The 20,086-nt window shown below is 50.0% G+C and overlaps 1 protein-coding gene across 19 annotated transcripts in view; it reads left to right on the top strand.

Moving 5' to 3' along the window:
• The window catches only part of ZNF618 (zinc finger protein 618), a 186,955-nt gene that overhangs the window by 153,036 nt on the left and 13,833 nt on the right, over nucleotides 1-20,086 (top strand). For 5 of the 19 annotated variants that reach the window (XM_047700304.1, XM_047700309.1, XM_047700306.1 and 2 more), the window contains 4 exons: nucleotides 5,873-6,112; nucleotides 9,707-9,790; nucleotides 11,732-11,776; nucleotides 12,768-12,845. The exons of 2 other annotated variants lie outside the window; for them this stretch is intronic. In XM_047700304.1, the coding sequence (XP_047556260.1) occupies nucleotides 5,873-6,112; nucleotides 9,707-9,790; nucleotides 11,732-11,776; nucleotides 12,768-12,845 (447 nt within the window). The remainder of the gene's footprint in view (nucleotides 1-5,872; nucleotides 6,113-9,706; nucleotides 9,791-11,731; nucleotides 11,777-12,767; nucleotides 12,846-20,086) is intronic. 12 more of the 19 variants (XM_047700307.1, XM_047700312.1, XM_047700313.1 and 9 more) reach the window with 7 other exon arrangements.

Raw genomic sequence — 20,086 nt, forward strand, 5'->3', positions numbered from 1 at the left:
TTTAATATTATTTATTGATATGATTGGATTTTTGTATTTCATATTTTTTGTATTTTGTATATTTTGTCTTGTTTTTTCTGTTTGTCCCATATCGTTGTTCATTTTTTTCTTCTTTTCTTGTCTTCTTTTAATATTAATTGAGAACTTAAAAATTTCCTTTGTTAGCTTTCCAACTATACCTCCTCTTTTTCTTTAGTAGTTATTCTGTAGTTTATAATAGAGATCTTTAATGTGTTACAGTCTATGATGAATTCAAAACATCACAATAATCTAGAACCTTATAACAGTGCATTTCCATTTACTACTCTCCTGTCCTTTGTGCTCTTCTGATATGTCTATGTGTATGTAAGTTATAAACCCAACAGTTCTTTTTGCTTTAAACAGTGAATTATTTTTTAACTAAGAAATGAGGAAAATATTTTTAATTTTCTAACATATTTACCACTTCCTTTTCTTTCCTTTGTATGAATCTAAATTCCATCTGTTATCATTTTCCCTTATTCTTTGAAGAATTTCCTTTAACGCTTAATTGTAGGTCTGTTGGTGAAAGATCTGCTTAACTGAAAATGTTTTTATTTTTTATTTATTTTTTATTTATTTATTTTTTTAAAGATTTTTATTTATTTATTTGACAGACAGAGATCACAAGTAGGCAAAGAGGCAGGCAGAGAGAGAGGAGGAAGCAGGCTCCCCGCTGAGCAGAGAGCCGGATGCGGGGCTCGATCCCAGGACCCTGGGATCATGACCTGAGCCAAAGGCAGAGCCTTTAACCCACTGAGCCACCCAGGCTCCCCAGAAGATGTTTTTATTTTAGCTATCCTTTTGATGGATACTTTCCCTGCATATGAAATTCTAGGTTGAGAAATTTTTCTTTTGGCACTTTAAAAATGACATTCTTTTATCTTCTGGTTTATGTTGTTTCTGATGAGAAGTCAAAGATCATTCTTATTCTTCTATATTTAATGTGTCTTCTTTGTCTGGGTGGTTTTAAATATATCTCTGTGTTATTGTTTTTTACCAGTTTGATTATAATGTATAATTTTTTGTGTGTGTCTCCTGTTTGGAGTTCATTTGAGTTTTGTGGTTCAGTGGTGTTTATATTTCTCATCAGATCTGGAAAATTTCAGTCAGTATTTCTGTAAATATTCTTATTACCCAATCTTTTTTCTGCTGTTGAGACTTTTTATTTGTTTGTGTATTAAACCATTTGGTGATGAAGCTCCTGTTTTCTCTTCGAGCTTCAATTTGGATGGTTTCTAGTACCTTTTCTTCCAAGTTTGCTGTTCTTTTCTTCTCTAGTATGCAATCTTTTCTTTTAAAAGATTTTACTTATTTATTTGACAGACAGAGATCATAAGTGGCAGAGAGGCAGGCAGAAAGAGGAGGGGAAGCAGGCTCTGCAGAGCAGAGAGCCCGATGTGAGGCTCAGTCCCAGGATGTTGGGATCATGATCTGAGCTGAAGACAGAAGCTTCAACCCACTGAGCCACCCAGGCGCCCCCACAATCTTTTTTATTAGAAAAATCTGTCAAGTGAATTTTTCATTTCAGCTATCCTATTTTTCATCTCTGTAATTTCCATTTGGTTCCTTTTTATAGCATTTTTTTTTTCATTTAGTTCATATTATCCTTTAAATCTTTGAGCATATCTATGAAAGCTGTTTTAAGGCCCTTGTCAGCAGAGCCCATCATCCTTGTCGTGTCTGTTAAGTGGTATTTTTCTCTTGATTATTAGTCATATTTTCCTGCTTTGCCTCACAAGTAGTTTTTCATTCTGGGCTGCACATTGCAGTGTTTTGTTGAGCATCTGGATTTTGTTATCTTCCTTTGAAAAGTATTGAATTTTGTTATGGCAAATGGTTACCTAACTTACAGATCAGCTTTGTACTTCAGTGGTTTGTTTTTAAACTGTTAGGGTGGGTTTCCAGTTGTTCTTATTCTAGGGTTGGAATAATCCTTCTACGGCCTGACCTTTCTGGTCCCCGACTAAATGCTCGAGGTATTCAGCAAGGTCCGTCTTCTCTGGCAGATGGGAACTCAGACAACATCTCCTCATCTTGAGAGACTTCTGAATCCTTGCTCAGCTAACAGCCCTCAGTAGCGGTTACCTGCCAGACTTTTCAGAGGCTTTTTCTGTACAAATCATTCTGGCGTCTAGTCTAAGACTTTAAGGGGTTCCCTCTGTACATTTCTGGAGGTTTTCTTTTTTTTTTCCCCTTCAAAATTCCCTCCTCTTTGTAATTCTGTCCTGCTAATTCCAGCTCCCTTAGAAGCCCTGAACTCTGACCATTGCCTCCCCCATTCAGCCCAACAGCAGTGCCTTCTTTGGGCTCCACTCCTGTGCCGTGGTCCGGAAGATCGCCAGGCAGAGACTGGAGTGATCACACATCAGGTCTTCCCTCGTGAATCACAGCCCTGCGTTGCCCTGTTCTGTGTATTTTGCCCAGCTTTACAGCTGAATCTGGAGGAGGGCTTAGTCCTACACTGGGGACTCTGGGATGGCCGGAGGAGTAAGTTGTCCCATTCTCTAACTAAAATGAAAACCCATGACACGGCATTCCCAGATGAGACTCCCCTTGGGCCACGACCCCCACAATCCCACCCCCAGCCTTTGAGCACGCTATTCCCATTTGCCTCAGATGGTTCTCCACCCTCTTCTGCCCCATGAGAGTGTCAGGGAGACCCCCTGCTCTCTCTGCACTCTCGGTAACCCCATGGTTATTTTTCTGGAATCCTTGTGTTCTCTGATTGATTGATTGATCTTGCTCCTATTGAATTTTTGGCTTTACAGAAAGGAGAGACCTCAGTGCCCTTGTATTTTTAAGTATCTCCCAGATGTAAACTTTTCATGGGTGTTCTGTCAGCCAGTCTGTCTGAAGCTCGCTCTTCTTTTCCCAGTGAGAACTTGGGTAGGAATTGCAGCCTGATAACATTCCGTGTGAGAAGGTCCACAGATGGAGCAGACTGTTGAGTGAAAGGAGTTAGGAGTCTGCAAAGTTCATCCTGCTCTGTCCCTACCTGCCCTGTGACCGCAGAGTGGTTCCCATACCTCTCTGAGCTCCAAGGGGCTATCTGTCCCTAGATATGCCTTGGGGGCTGATGGGAGGGTGACCCAGGGGCTAGGTTCTCACGTCTCCTCTCCAGCATCCCGTCTTTGGTGTGCTGTGCTTTTCTGGCCGTTCACGTGGTGTTTCTCTGATCCCACAACACATCTTGAGCACTTCCTGTGTGTCAGGGAATGTGCGAGGTCTTGAGTGCATGGTTGGGTCTCACTGGCGGCGTCTACCCTCCCAGAACATTAAGACTAATGGGGAAAGAGATCCCATTCGAAAGATCACACCGTGTGTCAGTACAGGTGGTGATCAGTTCTGGGAAGGGAGGAGGAGAGGGGCGACTGAAAGACTGAAAGATCCATGACTGAGTGAGGTGTCGGCAGGGGTACCAGTCTGACACACTCGTGACACTCGTGTCAGACCAGCACGAGTTACCTAGGTGAAAACTGGAGGGAGCATCCTTCCAGAAGAATATGACATGTGCAGAGCTGCTAGGCTTGGAAGAGAGAAGGTGTTAGAGAATGGGAAAGGCAAGAGGTGAGCCGGTCCCAGGCCAGGTGCCTGAAGATTGCCTGGATCGTGTGGTTCGTGGGTGTCCCCGAGCTCCCTGCCCTATCAGGGAGGCAGAGGCTGTCACAGGCCAGGATTTTGACATCAGGAATTACAGACCCTGAAAAGAACTGCTCCGGAGGGCCTTCTAGAAACCATCCTTCAGGCTAGAGCCTGGAGCTCGAGAATGAAAGCCATGTGCTCAGTGTGTTGCTCAGAAATTCTCTGTCCCTTGTGCCCAGGTTCCTGGGATGTGTGAGTGGATGGCACAGGGGACCACACGGCCTTGTGCGGGTAGATTGACAAGCTTGAGCTTGTGTCTTAATCCTGACACGGACTTGCCATGTGACCCTAAACTGACTGAACATTCTGGGCCTCCATCTCCTTATCTGTCCCAAGTCCCAGTAGTAGCTGCTTACACGTGAAGAGCCTTGTACCATTCACAGGACTTCTGGGAGCTTGTGTGTTCTTGGCCTCTCGTAGAATCCCTGTGAGGCCGGCACACCACTTTTTTTGGTGGACAAAAGGGGTACAGGTCGGGAGGAGCTAAGGTCAAGAGAGGAGAAGTAAAGAAGCCAAGACCACGGAAGGGGCAGGGACCTGGCATCCGGAGGTGGGTTCATCTTGCTGCACGTTCGGTCCCCAAACTCCGCTTCAGGGAGGTAGTGGGGAGCTCAGAACTAGAGCTCTAGACACACACCATGGAGTGTGGTATGTAGCTGGTTCTGTGGCTAAAAACATTTGGAAATGGTGAGACAAGCCACCCTTTAGATTGGCCTCCAGGGACCTCTAAGGTCCTTGGCTCCAAAAGGGAGAGAGAGAGAGGGAGGGAACATAGGGAAGTGTCCTTCCCTACCCAGACCTCTAGTTTGTGATTAAGAAAGCCAGAGTCCAGAGAATGGGTATTGACAAGGTGAGGGACACCTATATCCTCTGCGGACAGTGGCCTTGGGAACTCCTCTTGGGGCCAGGGTGGGCCGGGGTGAGGGCTTGCTTAATTAAGAGGGCTGTGACCAGAGTGTCCCCCAGCTCCTGGCATCTGGCCACCACTGTGAATGGAAGAGGGGGTACCTCCAAGAGGATGGGGGCCAGCCGAGTGTTCTGAGCTCATCTCCATGTTTCAGTGTCTCGGGCTGAAGAGTGGGTCCCTGTGTGGCCTTGCACGAAGAAGCCCTGCTTCCTGCTTCCCTAGGCCAGGGCTTGCTCATGGCTGCCAGGAATGGCCCAAGGTAGAGGGTCAGAAAGTGCCTTTTTATTGTTTGGCTCTGAAAACAGTGGGTGAATTGTCTGATGCCCAGGATGGGGACACTGTCCTGGGACCAGGGGTATAATGAGGCCCCTTGTCCACCCCCCAGAGGCAGGGGGGCAGCAGCACTGAAGAAGCCCCTTCCCGTGCTGCCTAGTCCCCTTCTCGCCTTCGCGGGGGAGAGTTGCCATTGAGCTAGAAGACCACTGCCTCCCCTCTCCTGTTCTGTGTTGGACGTGGGGAGTACGGCCAGGTTCAGGGCTCAGCCTAGGGCCCCGGGCGGCATGAAGGAGGCAGACTGCTGCCCGCCCAGGATGGCCAGAGGTGGAGACCACCTGGGTGTCAGCCCCCAGTTCTCAGAGACTCTGGCTTCTGCAGAGAACTCAGGGGAGGGAGGCAGGGGGTCTGGGAAATGGTGACCCAGACTTCCCCAGACACCACTAGGGAACTGTTGCACTGCACTGACTTTGATGAAAGCAGCAGCGTAGACTTCACGCACTGTCCCTGAGAGCAGCAAGTCTCTAGCACCCCTTCCCCCTAAAACCTTGGGGCTCCATGGAGCCCCTCTGCTTCCCCCCGCCCCGGCCCACCACCAGGCAACCCTGGCGTGTCCCCGGCTGTCTGCTTTCTGTCCTTCCTTCTGAGCCAGCCTGCCTTGGAAGGAAAAGGCTTCGGAGCCAGTGTTCTAGAAAATGCTCTTTGGCCTGGGTTGACTAATTCACATGCTCCAACAGGTCATAGGCAGCATTCTTAGGCACTGAGAGCCTGGGTTGGTCTAGGATTATGGGGGAGCCCTCCCAGTGAGCTGGTCAGTGTGTTAGTTGATGATCAGGCTTCCTTCAAGGAGAAGCTGGGGAAGGTTCTAGAATCCTGGACTTTCTTAGGTTCCGAGAGAGAGTGAGAGCCTTTGCCCTCTGTGGACCAAGAAGAGGTTTTGACCCTTGAGCATGGGGTTCTGTGGCCCAAGAGACCACTCAGTCGGCCGGCTCCGAGGGCCCACGGGGACTGAGAGCATGACCCTCTCAGGTACTGCCCCCGGGTGGGAGCCACCGGACGATCCAGACACGGGCTCTGAGTGTTCACATCCGGAGGTCTCCCCGTCTCCACGCTTCGTGGCAGCGAAGACCCAGACGAACCAGTCGGGGAAAAAAGCTCCGGCCTCCGTGGTCCGATGTGGCGCCCTCTTACACCGCACCCCTCCAGCCACCCAAACCCAGACGTTCCGCACTCCCAACTCGGGATCTCCGGCAAGCAAGGCGACCGCAGGTACCGATGGCCTCTGTCATGCTCGCACTTCCTCCACTCCCCACCCCACTCCCACCTGCCACAGCTGTGCCTGGGGTCACTGTTCCCTTGCAAGAGCGAGTGGAGGTCCCGTGGCTCTCTGGGACAGGTCTGGGTCCCAACTGTGCCTCTAGCTGGCTGGCTCTCACCATGGCGAGCCACCTAGCCTCTCTGGGCCTCAGTTTTCTTACTCTAAATCAGAGAGTTTGTATGTGACAGTTTGCAATTTTTTTTTTTTTTTTTAAGCGGGATACTATATTTTCCCAAGTCATAGCCTAAGGAGTTAAAACTTCTTTTTAAATTAACTGCCAGCCTTTGAGACTTAAGAGATTTTGCATAAGACATTTGAGTTCTTGCTGACGTTGGAAAGTCCGCTCTGGCAGTGCTGGGCCCGCTTCCCCAGAGGGCAGCCGCTGGCGGGGGGCTGAGCCACAGCAGCCACCTTGAAGAGAGCACACACTGCCCAATATTCCGTGGTCCTCACCACTCCCTCCTGCATCCCTAACACAGTGGCCACGTGGCAGGTGTCATTTTTCATTGTGATCTCGCTGTTGTCTGTCTCGCATCCAGCCCTGCTCATCCATTTACATCACCTGCCTGGACCCTCTTGGCATGAGTTTGCATCCCCCCGTCTTCCTGAAAAAATCTGAAAACTCATTTCTAGAAGAGTTGCTCCCCATGAAGCAGAGCTCTGTTTTCTTAGCCTCCCCCTGCCTGGTACTACCTGTGAAGCCCCTCCGTGGGCCCTAACCCAGCAAGAAAGCAGTGGACGCCAGCTGCGGTGTGTTCTGAGTCTGTGGCTGCAGGTGGGGACCAGGCAGTGAAGGGTACACAGCAGCCACAGCAGCCTGGGAAGACTTGACGAGACACAGCAGCTGCTGAGTGGCGACTGTCAGGAATCCTCATTCCTGTCTGGGTGCTCTGAGCCTTGGGCTGCCTACCAGGGTGTGCGGGGTGAGGAAAGAGTGACGATGTTGTCCTTCTGGAGCTGTGGGCCTTTCCGCACCCTCAGGAGGCCCAGAGCCAGCAGAGAGCCACACCAGCGATCAGACTGAGATCCGGGTTTAGTGAACAAGTAGATTGGACCCGCCACACAGTCAGGTGCAGGTTGGGCTTGCCTTTCCTCTGTGTTTCAATTTTGGGCAAAGATTTGATTCTTCAAAATGTTTGAGGATAAGTTTATTGTGCTTAGGTCTTTCAGAAGAGGAGTAAGTAGTCCGTCAGCCTTGAAGGTAATGATTTTTCAGGCACCGTGCTGAGAAAAGCCAAGAGCCGTTGTGTTTTTGCAACAGCAGTCATACATTGGTTAGAAGCAAACTGGTCATCACGGGCTCATTAACGGTAGATACTGGCTCAACTAAATAATGGGATCCTGGCTTTCAAGTCTTGCTTTTACTCTTGACCTTGTGCCTGGGAGCTTGTGCATTGACCGTTTTGTGCAGAGAAGTGCCTACAAGGGCCCTGTGGTCTCTCATGTTTCTCAGACCTCAGTGCCCCATAGTAAGCATCCAGCCAACTATGGGACGTGCCTCTGGCTGCCTCCATGTGACCTGGAAGGCTTGTGTTGGGGGTCCCGGGGCAGAGGACAGCAGGGGATAAGCAGGGCCCTGCCCATCAGATCTGGAAGTTGTCCTCGCTCCTGTCCCGCTCACAGGCCGTGCTCCTTGGGTACAAGTGTGTCTACACACAGCGCTCCCCTTGGAGCACTGCCCCTGGCTTTTTGGCCCAAGGTGCTGATTCGGGGGTAGCTGTTCCCGGTCTGCATGGTCCGCTGAGCAGTAGGGGACTAACTGTCAGCTCTGTGGTGCTGTGTCCTACTGAGATGGTGGTCAGGCTTTATGGAACGCCTCCGCAGGTGGGGAAGCATTGAAGGAATGCACAGGACATAAGATGGAGAAAGGAATCCCATCCCTACCCCAGACCCTCTTCAGGAGACTGCATGTGTCTCAGCAACGAACTCTCCTCTTTCTACCACCCAGTGGGTTAAGCATATACCCACCTCCAGGACTGGGCAGTGTCACTTGCCTTTCTGCCTGTAGAATGGGAACGACAGTGTGGCTGTCACAGCACCATCGGGAGGACTGTGGGAGACCACAGGCATCAGGTGTGCAGACTGTGCGGGCCACGTAGTAGGTGCTCAGTAAATGAGAGCCTCCACCCCACCCCCCCAACCCCACACAAAGAATTGAGGGGCGTTATTTGCTGATTTATAGATGGTACCTTGAGGTGAGCCGATGGGTAGCTCTCAGCCCGGGCATTTCACAGACACGTTTTGAAGAGCGGGTCTTCTTGGGATACCATCAACAGCCTCGGAGTCGGGAGGCGTCTTTGGGCTTGGGAGCCCAAGCATGGAGCAGGGCCTGAGGGAGCCTCCTGGGGCTTCTTTTCCCATTGCCCCATCCTCGTGCAGAACCCCAGCCCCCACGGTCTGAGCACTTGTCCTTCTGATGTGGGGTGGGCTGGGTGGTGGTGGCATTTCCCAAAGTGGGCTCCAGGGATCACCATTTCTGAGGGATACTAATGAATTTTTAAAATGGGCCTCAGTGGCTAAATGTATCTGGGAAGGCTGCACAACCACGCGGGTCTCTTTCTGGTGGAGCTTCTCAGAGCCTTTGATATCCCTGTGTGAGTTGTTTCCCCTTAAAAGGGACTGGGTCAGCTGCTTGTCCCAACCAGACTTGCTCCCAGAAGCGTTTATGTCCCGGCATAGCTGCAGCCCCATTGTGCCAGGAGCAACTGGGAAAAGCAGACCTGCCTTCAAGTTCTGATAGCTCTGTCTCGGGACCTTCCACAGGGGGCAGGGGTGGGAGCTAAGCTGGTCTGTTTGCTCCTGCTCGGATCCCATCTCTTCACACGGTGCCAGGAAGGTGCCCCCTCTAGGTGGAGATGCCCCCGAATCCCATAAGGATCCAGTCCCTTTCCGCTGGTGAATTCAGAGCAGACCTCATCTCTGGTCTTCAGGCTGTCAGGGTGTGCGGCTGCCCCCGCTCTGCCTGTCACACCATCTCTCCAGGATGCCCTCCCTGCCACCCAGCGACCACTTGGCTTGTAGATCTGGAATCTGCTGTCTGGCCCTCCCGCTCTGCTGGAGCCACTGCCAGAAAACAGTCTTATCACCCTCCCTGCTCCTTGGTGGAGCCCATGGCAGCAGATTCTGGCTGAGGAAGTAGCGGGTGGCAGGTCCCAATGACTTAGTGTCACACATGTGGCTCCTTAACCAGAGATGGGAGACCCAGGTCCGTTTGCCATCCGCCCACTCAGCTGGATTTCATGTGGGCATTCAGGTCACACACGTGTGCCCCCCATGCCTGCCCCTTCACCCACGCTGGGTGCTGTAGGGGGGGTATCTTTTGCCTGATGAGGTATCAGGTAAATTAGGTGAGCCCAAGGAACTGGAGGTCTGTTTTGGGGTCCCGGCACCTCTCGCTCTGCAAGGTCCCCACATAAAGCCCTGGGCACTCCCAGACCCTGGACCAGGCAGTTCCCGGGTACCCTGGCCTCGAAGCCAGTTCCTTTTGGCCCTCATCGTGCTAACCAGTCACCGGTGTTTTCTCGCTCTCTCCTGTCCCCACCCAGCAGAAAGCGCTTTCAGTCGGAGAGTAGAAGGCAAAGCACAAAACCACTTTGAAGAGACAAATAGCAGTTCCCAAAACTCCAGCGGTGAGTGTGCCCTGTGACAACCATCCTGTGCTGTGGCCTCCACTACTCCTACACGGGGAGGCGGCAGGCGCTCTGGGCTGGGGTCTTCATGGTCCCTTATGCTGTTCCTGGGAGGACGCAATGGGCAGGGAATTAAGAGGGGGCCGGGGCCAGGCAGACACGGGAAGGGTGTTTTCTTCCAGGGACCTGCCTCTGGGCCTCGGGGCATCTCGGGGACTGCTGCTCTCGTCTCCCTGGAGTCACCCTCCCCATTGCCCACAGCATTGATGCAGGTGGCCCAGGGAGGAGTGAGAGAGCTACTGCTGGGTTTTTAGAGTAAACGTTGCAGCCAGTTTCTTTCCAGGACAGGCAAAGGAGGTTGTGGCAGAGAGAACTGTAGCCAAAGAGCCAGAGACCCGTGAGTTCTGGTCCCACTTTGAACCGGAGGCCATCCAAAGGGCCTCTGCCAGCCTCTGCCCTCCGAAGGAGGTTTGGCTGAGGTTCCTGGTGGTGTTTTGGTGCCCCCTGGCGGCGTTCCTCTCGCACCTTGGAGCAGCCAAAGGCCGCTCTCCCCAGACGGATCCTCCGCTAGCCTAGCAGGGCACTGGGGGGCCCTGTCTGAGAAAGGCGCAGCAAGCCCGCCTGCACAGTTACGACCAGGGCACGATGGGAAAACGGTTCTGATGCTGGGGTCACATTAAGGTAGGGGACCTCCCCACCTCCATGCAGCTGCAGTTCAGCTCAGCAGGTGAGGGGCTGGCATGTGCCTGGCACCGTGCTGGCCACCGCCTGGGCACAGACGGGGCGGGCACTTGGGGCTGTCATGAAACAGCCAGGAGCCCAGACTTGGATGTGGACGCTTCTGCCCCAGACGGCGAGCTCCAGCTCTGATCTCGAGCCGAAGCATAATCCCCATCGGCTCTACCTCCGAGCTGGTGCCTGGGGCCGGCGCCCACTTCGCCTCCCCTGCGCTGTGAAGCGGGGCTCGCACACACGTCCCTGTGGCGGCGGGCTGGTGTTCTGGTGGCGGTGGTGGCAGTGGTCATTTTAACTAAACCAGGCGACGTGGGGAGTGCCCCGAGGAGAAGCGAGGGAGATGGGCTGTGCTGGGGGCTGAGAATGTCTGTGTAGCCCTGTAAACCGTAGAGAGCTTGCCGACTTTCTCGGGCCGCTCACCTTCTGAGACATGTGACCCAGTCTCCAAAAGGCAGTGCCAGGAGCGACAGGGTGGCTTGCCCGAGGCCACACAGGAAGCAGGAGAGCCAGGACTGGGAGCGCCATCGCCCCTTAGCAGCCAGGCTGGACCCCCCGCCTCTCAGTCCTCCAGCACTGCTGCCTGGAGGACAGCATGACATGCGGCTGCCAGCAGCCACCATTTATTGAGCGCTTACTATGTGCCTGGCCTGTGTTCAGAGCTGTCTGTGTCTCCCCTGTTTTCATCCTTACCACAGCCCCGGGGCGGGGGCGGGGTGTCAGTGTTCTTATTAACCCCATTTTCCGGATGAGGAAATAGGCCCAGGAGAGGTCGGTCACGGTCCCAGGTCCCCAGTCTGTAAGGGACGCCTGCTGCCTTTTGCCTTTGAGGCTCACCTAACAATGCCAAGAAGCAGAACCTGTCCCAGCACAGCCCTCCCCATGGCTGGTCTGCTGTCTGGTGCCAGGATCTAGAAGCAGCTCCCAGTTCCCTCTCCTTAAGTGGCAGCCACACAGGGACATTTCCTCATTCAAACTCTGTGGGCTCACTCTCTGAGAGTTGAGAGTGTCCTGGAGACATGGCCCTGGCTGACCTTGCCCTGCCTGGTGCCCTAGCAGCAGCCCGGAATGTGAGCCTGGCTCTCAGATCCTCTTCCTCCTCCTCCGAGAGCCCCGATGGCTTACTGCTTCCTGAGAACAGAAGTAATGACAATCATCTCAGAGCACCAGAACGGGAAGAGACTTAGCTAAACTGTTTCTCTTTTGCAGAAACTGCAAGTCCCCTGATTTCCAATCCTTTCCCTCTCCTACAGAGTAAGTGACGGTCCCATGGGGGGCTGGAGAGGGCAAGGCAAGGCAGGGCAGGGCAGGGAGTGAACTCAGCCAGCCACCTGCTCAGGACTTCCCCAGAGCCCTTGCCCTTGGGCCACCCCTTGGCAGAGCTGGCAGCCAGCAGAGGCAGGAGGAGGGGCCGGCCCCAGATGGGAGGGGGAGTCCGGATAGGGGACAAGGCAGAGCCTGACTACAGGCATCCTGCTTCCACCCCCCGCCCCACCCCCGGCCCTAGGAGGAACCCAGGCCTTCCCGTAGCTACTCATGGGGGCGGCCTCAGGACATCTCTTCCAGGCCCATCTCAACCACCCTTTACGTCTCTTCCTTACTCCTCTTTGATCCCCTTCTTTCCTCATCCTTCCACTTTTCCCTGTGCCGGGCATTGACTTGAGTTCTGGGGACACAGAGGTGGGAGGTCTCTCTGTGCACGTGGTTCTGTCCCGCACGCACTGTCTTCCCTGTCCTCACCTGTCCTGTGTCCTCTCACCTTCCTGTGGCCTTCTCCACCTCCTACCCTGCTCTCCCGCTCACTGCCCGCTCCCTTTAGGGTCCTCTGTGCTCTTCACCTGGTTTTCGTTTCATTCATACACTCACGTCTTTGTTTCCTCCGCGGGGACGTCTGCACTCCTGCGTGCCGAGGATGGGCTGTGGGGCATGCGGGACATGGTCTCTGTCCCAGGACAGCACTTGGTCCGTTAGTGTTGCCCCATTCCCCTCCCCAGTGCCCAGAACAGTGCCTGGCACACAGTAAGCACTCAATAAATGTCTGTGTGATTGAACTAGACGGTCTCTTTCTGCAGGTCTTCCTCCCTCCGTTGCTGCTCCTTCCCCCAAGCCTCTCCCTCAGCAGTTAGTAATAGGGGCAGACAGGCTGGGCCCAGAGCTCTGAGCGCAGAGCCCCAGCCGGTTCCCGGGCATCCAGGGTCGTGCTGCCACTAACGCAGCTGCCTCATTTCTCCCCCTCCCGTCCCAGAACCATACACCTGCGGCGCCTGTGGGATCCAGTTCCAATTCTACAACAATCTGCTGGAGCACATGCAGTCCCACGCAGGTAAGGGAATACCTGGTCTGGGCCTTCCCGAGTGCTCTTCCCGCCCCCTGCCCCCCAGAGCTTGCCCGGAGGCCAGGCCTTCTCAGGAAATGGGCATAGGACCTGGGACCTGCCCTCAGGGAGCCCTGGGGCCCCACAGGGGAGGTCTGTGCTGGAGAGGGTGGTGGGCGCCCAGTTAGAGAGGGGGATGAGCTGAAGAAGGCTTCTTGAAGGTTGTGGCTCTGGCCCCCGAGCATAACCGTAGGAGCTGACTGGGAAGGACCTCAAGGGGGCAAGGGAGTGTGGTTTGAGATCTCGGGGAGCTGAGGCGGGAGCTAGACGGGGCAGAGGCATCCTGCCAGGGTAGCCTGGGCCCAAGCCCCGTCTCCAAGTAGAGGTACATTCACTGTGACACTGTCCCAGACATGACAGCAGCAGTCCTCAGACTGGAGCGTGCCCCAGGCCCCCGACCCTGATGCTGGGGTCTGTAGGTCTGTGACAGGGCCTGGCGCTGGCGTTGCTGGCAAGTCCTCGGCCCTGCCATGAATCTAGGGAGTATGAGGAGAGCCACCGGGGACAAGCTCCTGGCTAGTGGCTCATTGTCTAGGCGACCTTTTCATCAGCTGGGCAGCCACCTTACAAGTATGTGGTATTAGTGCCCTCCTCTCTACCATCCTGCTTTCAAAGCCACGCCTCCCGTTTTCAGGGTCTTTTCTCAGCAGCACCCCGCTTCTGGTCCAGTTTCTGTTCCGGTCAGGCGGATGCCACTGTGTGTGATAGTGGATAAGCCCCAGAGTCGCAGTGGTTTCACGTAATCACTGACTTCTGCTGTCCCAGCGCAGCCTGATGCAGGTGGCCGGGCTAGCTGGCCTTGACCATGGTGACTGAAGCTCTGTCCTCCCCGTGGCTCCTCAGTCTCCCTGTCTCAGACGGGGCAGCGGGGAGAGCAACAGACTTCCTCCTATACCACTTTGGATCACAAGTGACACGTGGTACTATGTGCCCACATTCCAGGGGCAAGGATCACGCCCAGCGCCACTGTCCAGGGACAGCCTGACATTTCGGGAGAAATGGGAACCTGGGGCTTCAGCTAGCCATCCTTGCCACCCCTCTCTACAAGGCCTCCTGGGGTGGGGGTGGGGGATTCTTGGAAGTAGGAGGAACATCCTTGACACACTGGGCTGTGTAGAAGCAGTGGTCACTGCCGTGTCTGGGATGGTGACCGTTACTGCTCGTGCCCCTCTTAGGGCTGGCCTGACCTGCACAGAGGAAGCAGGACTGGACCCTCATTTAGGCAGGGGCTGTTCTGTTCTGTGAGCATGTCCCCTCTTCGTTCATTGTGTCTGTCCATTCCCTTCTTCGGCGTGCAGTCATTGCGTGAGCGCTGTCCCCTCGGCACTCGGTCACGTGCTCTTCAGGGGAGGGGCGCTATTATTTATTTCTAACAAACTCATTAAAATCAAGAGCAGAGCCACTGTGGCAGCCAGGACATGTGAACTCCAAGCTCTGGTGTACTGCCATGCCGAGTGCCCCGGGCAGTAAACGTGTCCCCCTGTCTGAGCCTTTTCCATCTCGGAGACCTGTCCTGTCCGGCTGTCCTCCCACAAGGCTTCACAAGCCTCACCCCTCCTGCTTGCCTTGGCCGTCAACCATCCCTCCCCATGGAAGGCCTCGAATGCCCGCTGAAGGCATTCAGACTTGACCCCGTGGGAACCAGTGACAGGCACACCTCTTGGACCAGAGACTCCCACAGTCCAGTGTCTGCTGACTCCCCTTCTGAAACCAGGACCCTGCACCTGCCCCACTGCCAGCTTCTGGAAGCTGAGGCCTGTTAGGGGAGGGTCTGTCTGGGTGCTCAGGCAGTGGGGTGGAGGCCATTAAAATGCAAATCGAGGCTGTGCCTGTGGAGCCTTGCGGCTCCCAGGCCTCCCGTCTTGTTTTCTAGGGAGAGCTTTGGGCTGCTTTGTTCTGGTCCACTGCTGGCAAAGAATGCCTCACGGGCAATCCAGTGCAAAGCCAGCCTGAATCCCAGCCAGGCTGAGTCGGGATTAAAGGATTGACTCCATAGAGAAAAATTAAGCGTCATGATCTGTGCAGTTCACGGTGTCGCTGATAAGGGGGATCAGCCTCGAATAACACCAATCTCATTAAGAGGCTGCTGAACGGCACAGGGTAATTCCCCCTAATAAACTTCTTTTCTGTGCTGTAGGAAAATTTGTCTTGCCCCTGGTGTCCATTCCAGAATATGTTTTGGGAGTCATCATACCAGCGATCGCTAACATTTAGTGAGCAATTACTATGGGTCAGATGAGGCTATGCCATTAGATCTCCTGAACAAGCTGACGTTCTCATCCCCATTATATAGATGAAGAAACTGAGGCTCACAGAACAGAATCACTGGCCCAAAGTTGCAGAGCTTGTAAAAGGTATCTAACATCATATGAGCTCTTGCCCAGTCCCAGACCTTCCCTTGGAGCTGCTTTAGCAACTGGGTCTCAAGCTTCTAATCCATGAAGTGGGCCAGTCAGCGCTCTCACAGGCTGGGTGAGGGGACTGATAATGACATCTGTCCCATATTGAGGGTCGTGGTATAGTCTCAGATACTGAAAAGCAACAGGTGCCTCTTTTCCCAACAGCTGCTTCCTATAGTGGCCCCTCCCCACGAGATGGCCTTGACTCCAGCTTCTCATCCAGTCCTTTGCTGATGGGGCCGGGCATGTGCACCTGTGGGACTTAGGGAGTAGCCACACCGAGTAAACGTTATTTTCTACTCAAGCTGTAAATCAAGCCTTTTCACGGGCATTTACCAAGTACCTCGTCCATATCAGAGGCAGTATCAGTGGGATCTGGAGAAAAAAGTTGATTGAGCCAGCTCATACTGGATGATGTTCTCCACTGCTGGGTTGAGTCCTCTCCATTCTAGGTCCTAGAGGATAGGGGAATCAGCCTACAGCTTGCCCTGTGCCAGCATTTTGGTTAAGGGGGGGAAACGAGGCCCAGAAAGTTGAAGCAGCTAGCTCCAGCTCCCAGCCCACAACCATGGCAGAGCCCGATTCAAAACTGTGTACCCTGGTGGAGAAAGGCAACAGGAACGGCGGCTGGTTTCTGTTCTAGAACATGTGTTTTCCCCATTTTTAATGTAATATAAATGTAATGTAATATCTACTCCTTCAAAGAAATCGGGAACTTGTGGGGAAGTTAGGAAATGAAGCCATGATCTCACTACTCAGAGCTACCCACTCTTGTTATGTCGGGATGGGCTTCTTTTCATTCATTTTAAAATTGGATTTATGAAGATAAAATTTTACATACATGGAATTCCCCCATTTGAAGAGTGCGATTTGATCGCTTTGACATGTGATGGTCATCTGATCACCATTGTTGTCAAGATGTGTAACATGACCGCATCCACCCAGAAGTTCCCTCCTGCCTCGTGGTGGCCAGTCCCCTCTCCAAGCCCAGCCCCAGCAGCCACTCTTTGCTTCCCTTGGCTCTAGTTTTGCTTTTACTGGAGTTTTATATAAATGGAATTACATGGCATTTAGTTTTTTGTGTCTGGCTTTTCTCACTTTGCATGCTTTAGAGATGAACCTGTGTCATCAGTAACCAGTGCTTTTTATTACAGAGTGGGACGCCATTGTTTGGCCCTGCCACAATTTGTTTATCCTGTCACCAGTTGATAGCCACTTAAATTCTCTCCAGTTTGGAGTTACTATGAACACACCTGCTCTGAACTATCAAGTATGCGTTTTTGTGTGGATATATGTTTTTAACTATTGGGTGTACACCTGGGAGTGGAAATTCTGGGTTACATGATAACTCATGTTTAGGTGGAAATTGCCAGATTGTTTCTGCAAGGGCCTTGTACCATTTTTCCATTCCTGTGAACAGTGTGTGAGGGGTGTGATTCCTCCACACCTGTTCAAGGTACTTGCGATGATTTGATTTTTTGTTACAGCCATCCCAATGTGTGCGAAGGGGTATTTCATTAGATTTTCATTTGTATATTCCTGATGAGTAATGACATTGAACATTTGTCTTGTGCTTATTGGCCATTTGAATATCTCCCTGGTAGAAATGTCTGTTCAGATCCTTTGCCCATTTTTAAATTTTTTTTTTTTTGTCTTTTTATTGTTGAATTGTAAGTGTTCTTTACATCTTCTGGATATAAGACTTCTACAGGTATATGGTTTGAAAGTATTTTCTCCTGTAGTGCGGGTTATCTCTTTACTTTCTTGATGCTGGCCTTTGAAGCACAGAAGTTTAAAATTTTGGTGAAGTCCATTTATTTTTTCTTTCATCATGTGTGCTCTTGGCATCTTAACTAAGAAACCAGAGTTTTAGCTTTTACATTTATGACTGTATTCCAAGTTAATTTTTGTGTGAGTTATTGGGGGAGTGGGGGTCCTACCTTAGTCTCCTGCATGTGCTATCCAGTTGTCCTACCACCATTTTTTGAAAATATCCTTTTGCCCATTAAATTGTCCTTTCACCCTTGTCAAAAATCAGTTGTCCATAAATGTGAGGTTTTATTTCTGAAATTTGAATTCTGTTCCATTGATCTGTATGTCCCCATGCTGGTACTACACTGTCTTGATTAGTATGTGGCTTTGCAGTAGCTTTGAAATCAGGAAGTCTGAGCCCTCTAACATTGTTCTTTTTGTAGATTATGTTGGCTATTTTGCCTCTCTTGGATTTCCACGTGAATTTAGGCTTAGCTTGTCAATTTCTGTTAAAAAGCCAGCATGGATTTTGACAGGGATCATGTGGAATCTAGATTAATTTGGGGAGTATTGCCATTTTGACAATATTAAATCTTCTAGTCTATGAACATGGAATATCCTTCCGTTGGTTGAAGTCTTTGAGTTCTTCCAGCCATGTTTTTAGTTTTCATTGTACTAAATCTTGCACTTCATTTGTAAATTTATTCCTAACTATTTTATTCTTTTGGATGCTGTTATAAAATGGAATTCTTCTCTTAGTTTAATTTTCGGGGTGGTCATTTGTTAGTATAAAGAAATACAATTGATTTTTTTCATATATGTTGATCTTGTTCCCTGCAACCTTGCTAAACTTACTTATCAGTTCTAATAGTTTTGCGTGTGTGTGTGTGTGTATTTCATGAGATTGTTCATGTACCATAAACCATGTTACCTGCAAATAGAGATCATTTTACTTTTTCCATTCCAATCTGGATGATTTTTTGAAATTCTTAAGTATTTTTTCCTCCTTGCCCTGGCTAGAATCATTAATACACATTGATTAAAAGAGGTGAGACTGGATATTCTTGTCTTTTTCCTGATCTTAGGGGGAAAGTTTTCAGTGTTTAACCATTAAATGTGATTTAACAGTGGGTTTTTCAGAGATGCCCTTTTGTCAGGTTGAAAAAGGTCCCTTCTGTACCTGGTTTGCTGATTGTTTTTATCATGAAAAAGTATTGGATTTTGTTAGATGTCTTTTCTGCATCTGTTGAGATGATCTTGTGGTTTTTGTTCTGTGTTCGATTAATGTGTTTTATTTGTACGCTGAACCAACTTTGTATTCCTGGAGTAAATCCCACTTGTTATAGCTGGGTTTGGTCTGCTCTGTTTTATTGAAGATGTTTGTGTCTGTAGTCCTAAGACATAGTGACCTGTGGCTTCTTCTCGTGTAATTTCTTTGTCTGATTTGGGTATCAGAATAATGTTCTCCTCGTGAAATAAATTGTGAAATGTTCCCTCCTCTGTTTTTGGGAACAATTTGTGAAGAGTTCCTTAACATTAGAATTCACTAATGAACTCATCAGAATCTGGACTTAGCTTTTCTTTCTTTTTGTGGAAAATATTTTGAATACTAATTCAGTCTTCTATAGGTCTGTTCAGATTTTCTATTTCTGGAATTGGTTTTTGGTAGTTTATGTTTTTCTAAGAGTTTGGGGTACCTGGGTGGTTCAGTTGTTAAGCATCTGCCTTCACCTCAGGTCATATGACAATCCCAGGGTCCCAGGATCGAGCTCAGCATCAGGCTCCCTGCTCGGTGGGAAGCCTGCTTATCCTTCTACCACTCCCCCCGCTTCTGTTCCCTCTCTTGCTGTGTCTCTCTCTGTCAAACAAATAAATAAAATCTTTGAAAAAAATTTATTTCATCCAGATTATGTGATTTGTTGGAATACTATTATTCATAGTATTTCCTTAAAATCTTCTTTGTTTCTATCAAGTCAGCAGACTTAAGATTTTTATTTGTTTGTTTGTTTTTAGATTTCCTTTATCAGGTCCAGGAAGTTTCCTTCTCTTCCTAGTTGGCTTAGAGTTTGTGTCAAGAGTAGCTATTGAATTTTGTCACATTTTAAAAAAGACTTGCTTATTTTTAGAGAGAGACAATGTGGGTGTGGGGCAAGGGGAGAGAATCTCAAGCAGACTCCCCACTGAGCACAGAGTCAATCCCATGACCCTGAGATCATGACCCTAGCCGAAACTGAGTGGGACACCTACCTGACTGAGCAACCAGGCTCCTCTGAAATTTTCTCACATTTTAATGTGTATTTCTATCCATAGAGATCATTTTTCTTCTTATTTTCTCTTAGTATAGGGAATTGCACTGATTGGATTTCTTTCTTTTTTTTTTTTTTTTTTTTTAACCTCAACTTATACTTCTGGGGTAAACTCCACCTAGTGACGATATTTTTTTTTTTTTAAATATATTGCTGTATTTAGTTCGTTAATATTTGGTGAAGGATGTTTATATGTGTGTTTATGAGGAATATTGGTTTGTAGTTTCTTCTCCTGAAGTGGTTTTCTCTAATTTTGGATCAGAATAATGCCAGTCTCATAAAATGAGAGATGTTCTTCTCTCATCTGTTTTCAGGAATGATTTGCATAGAATTTGTATTACTACTTAAATATTTGGTCACATTCTCCAGTTAACTCATAATGGGATTTTTCTTTGTGCCTGTATATGAACTTGATTTTTGTAATAGATACTTTAGGTTATCTGTTTCTTCTGGAGTGGACTTCGGTTCTTTGTATGTTTTAGGGTGTTTGTTTGCCTCACTAAAGGAGTTCCATCATTTTTAATCCCTCTAATATCTGTAGCATATGTAGTGATATCCCCTTCTCTCATTCCTGATACTGATAATTTGTATCCTTTTTTTAAAAAATCCTTTTGTCTAAAGTTTTATCACTTTTCTTCATTTCTACAAAAAATGAGCTTTTTGTTTCATTAGTTTTCTCTATTGTATTTATTTTCTGTTTTATTTATTTCTGCTTTTAGCAATAGGATTTCCT

This window comes from Lutra lutra, chromosome 13, assembly GCF_902655055.1.
Source record: "Lutra lutra chromosome 13, mLutLut1.2, whole genome shotgun sequence".
Taxonomy (NCBI): Eukaryota; Metazoa; Chordata; class Mammalia; order Carnivora; family Mustelidae; genus Lutra; species Lutra lutra.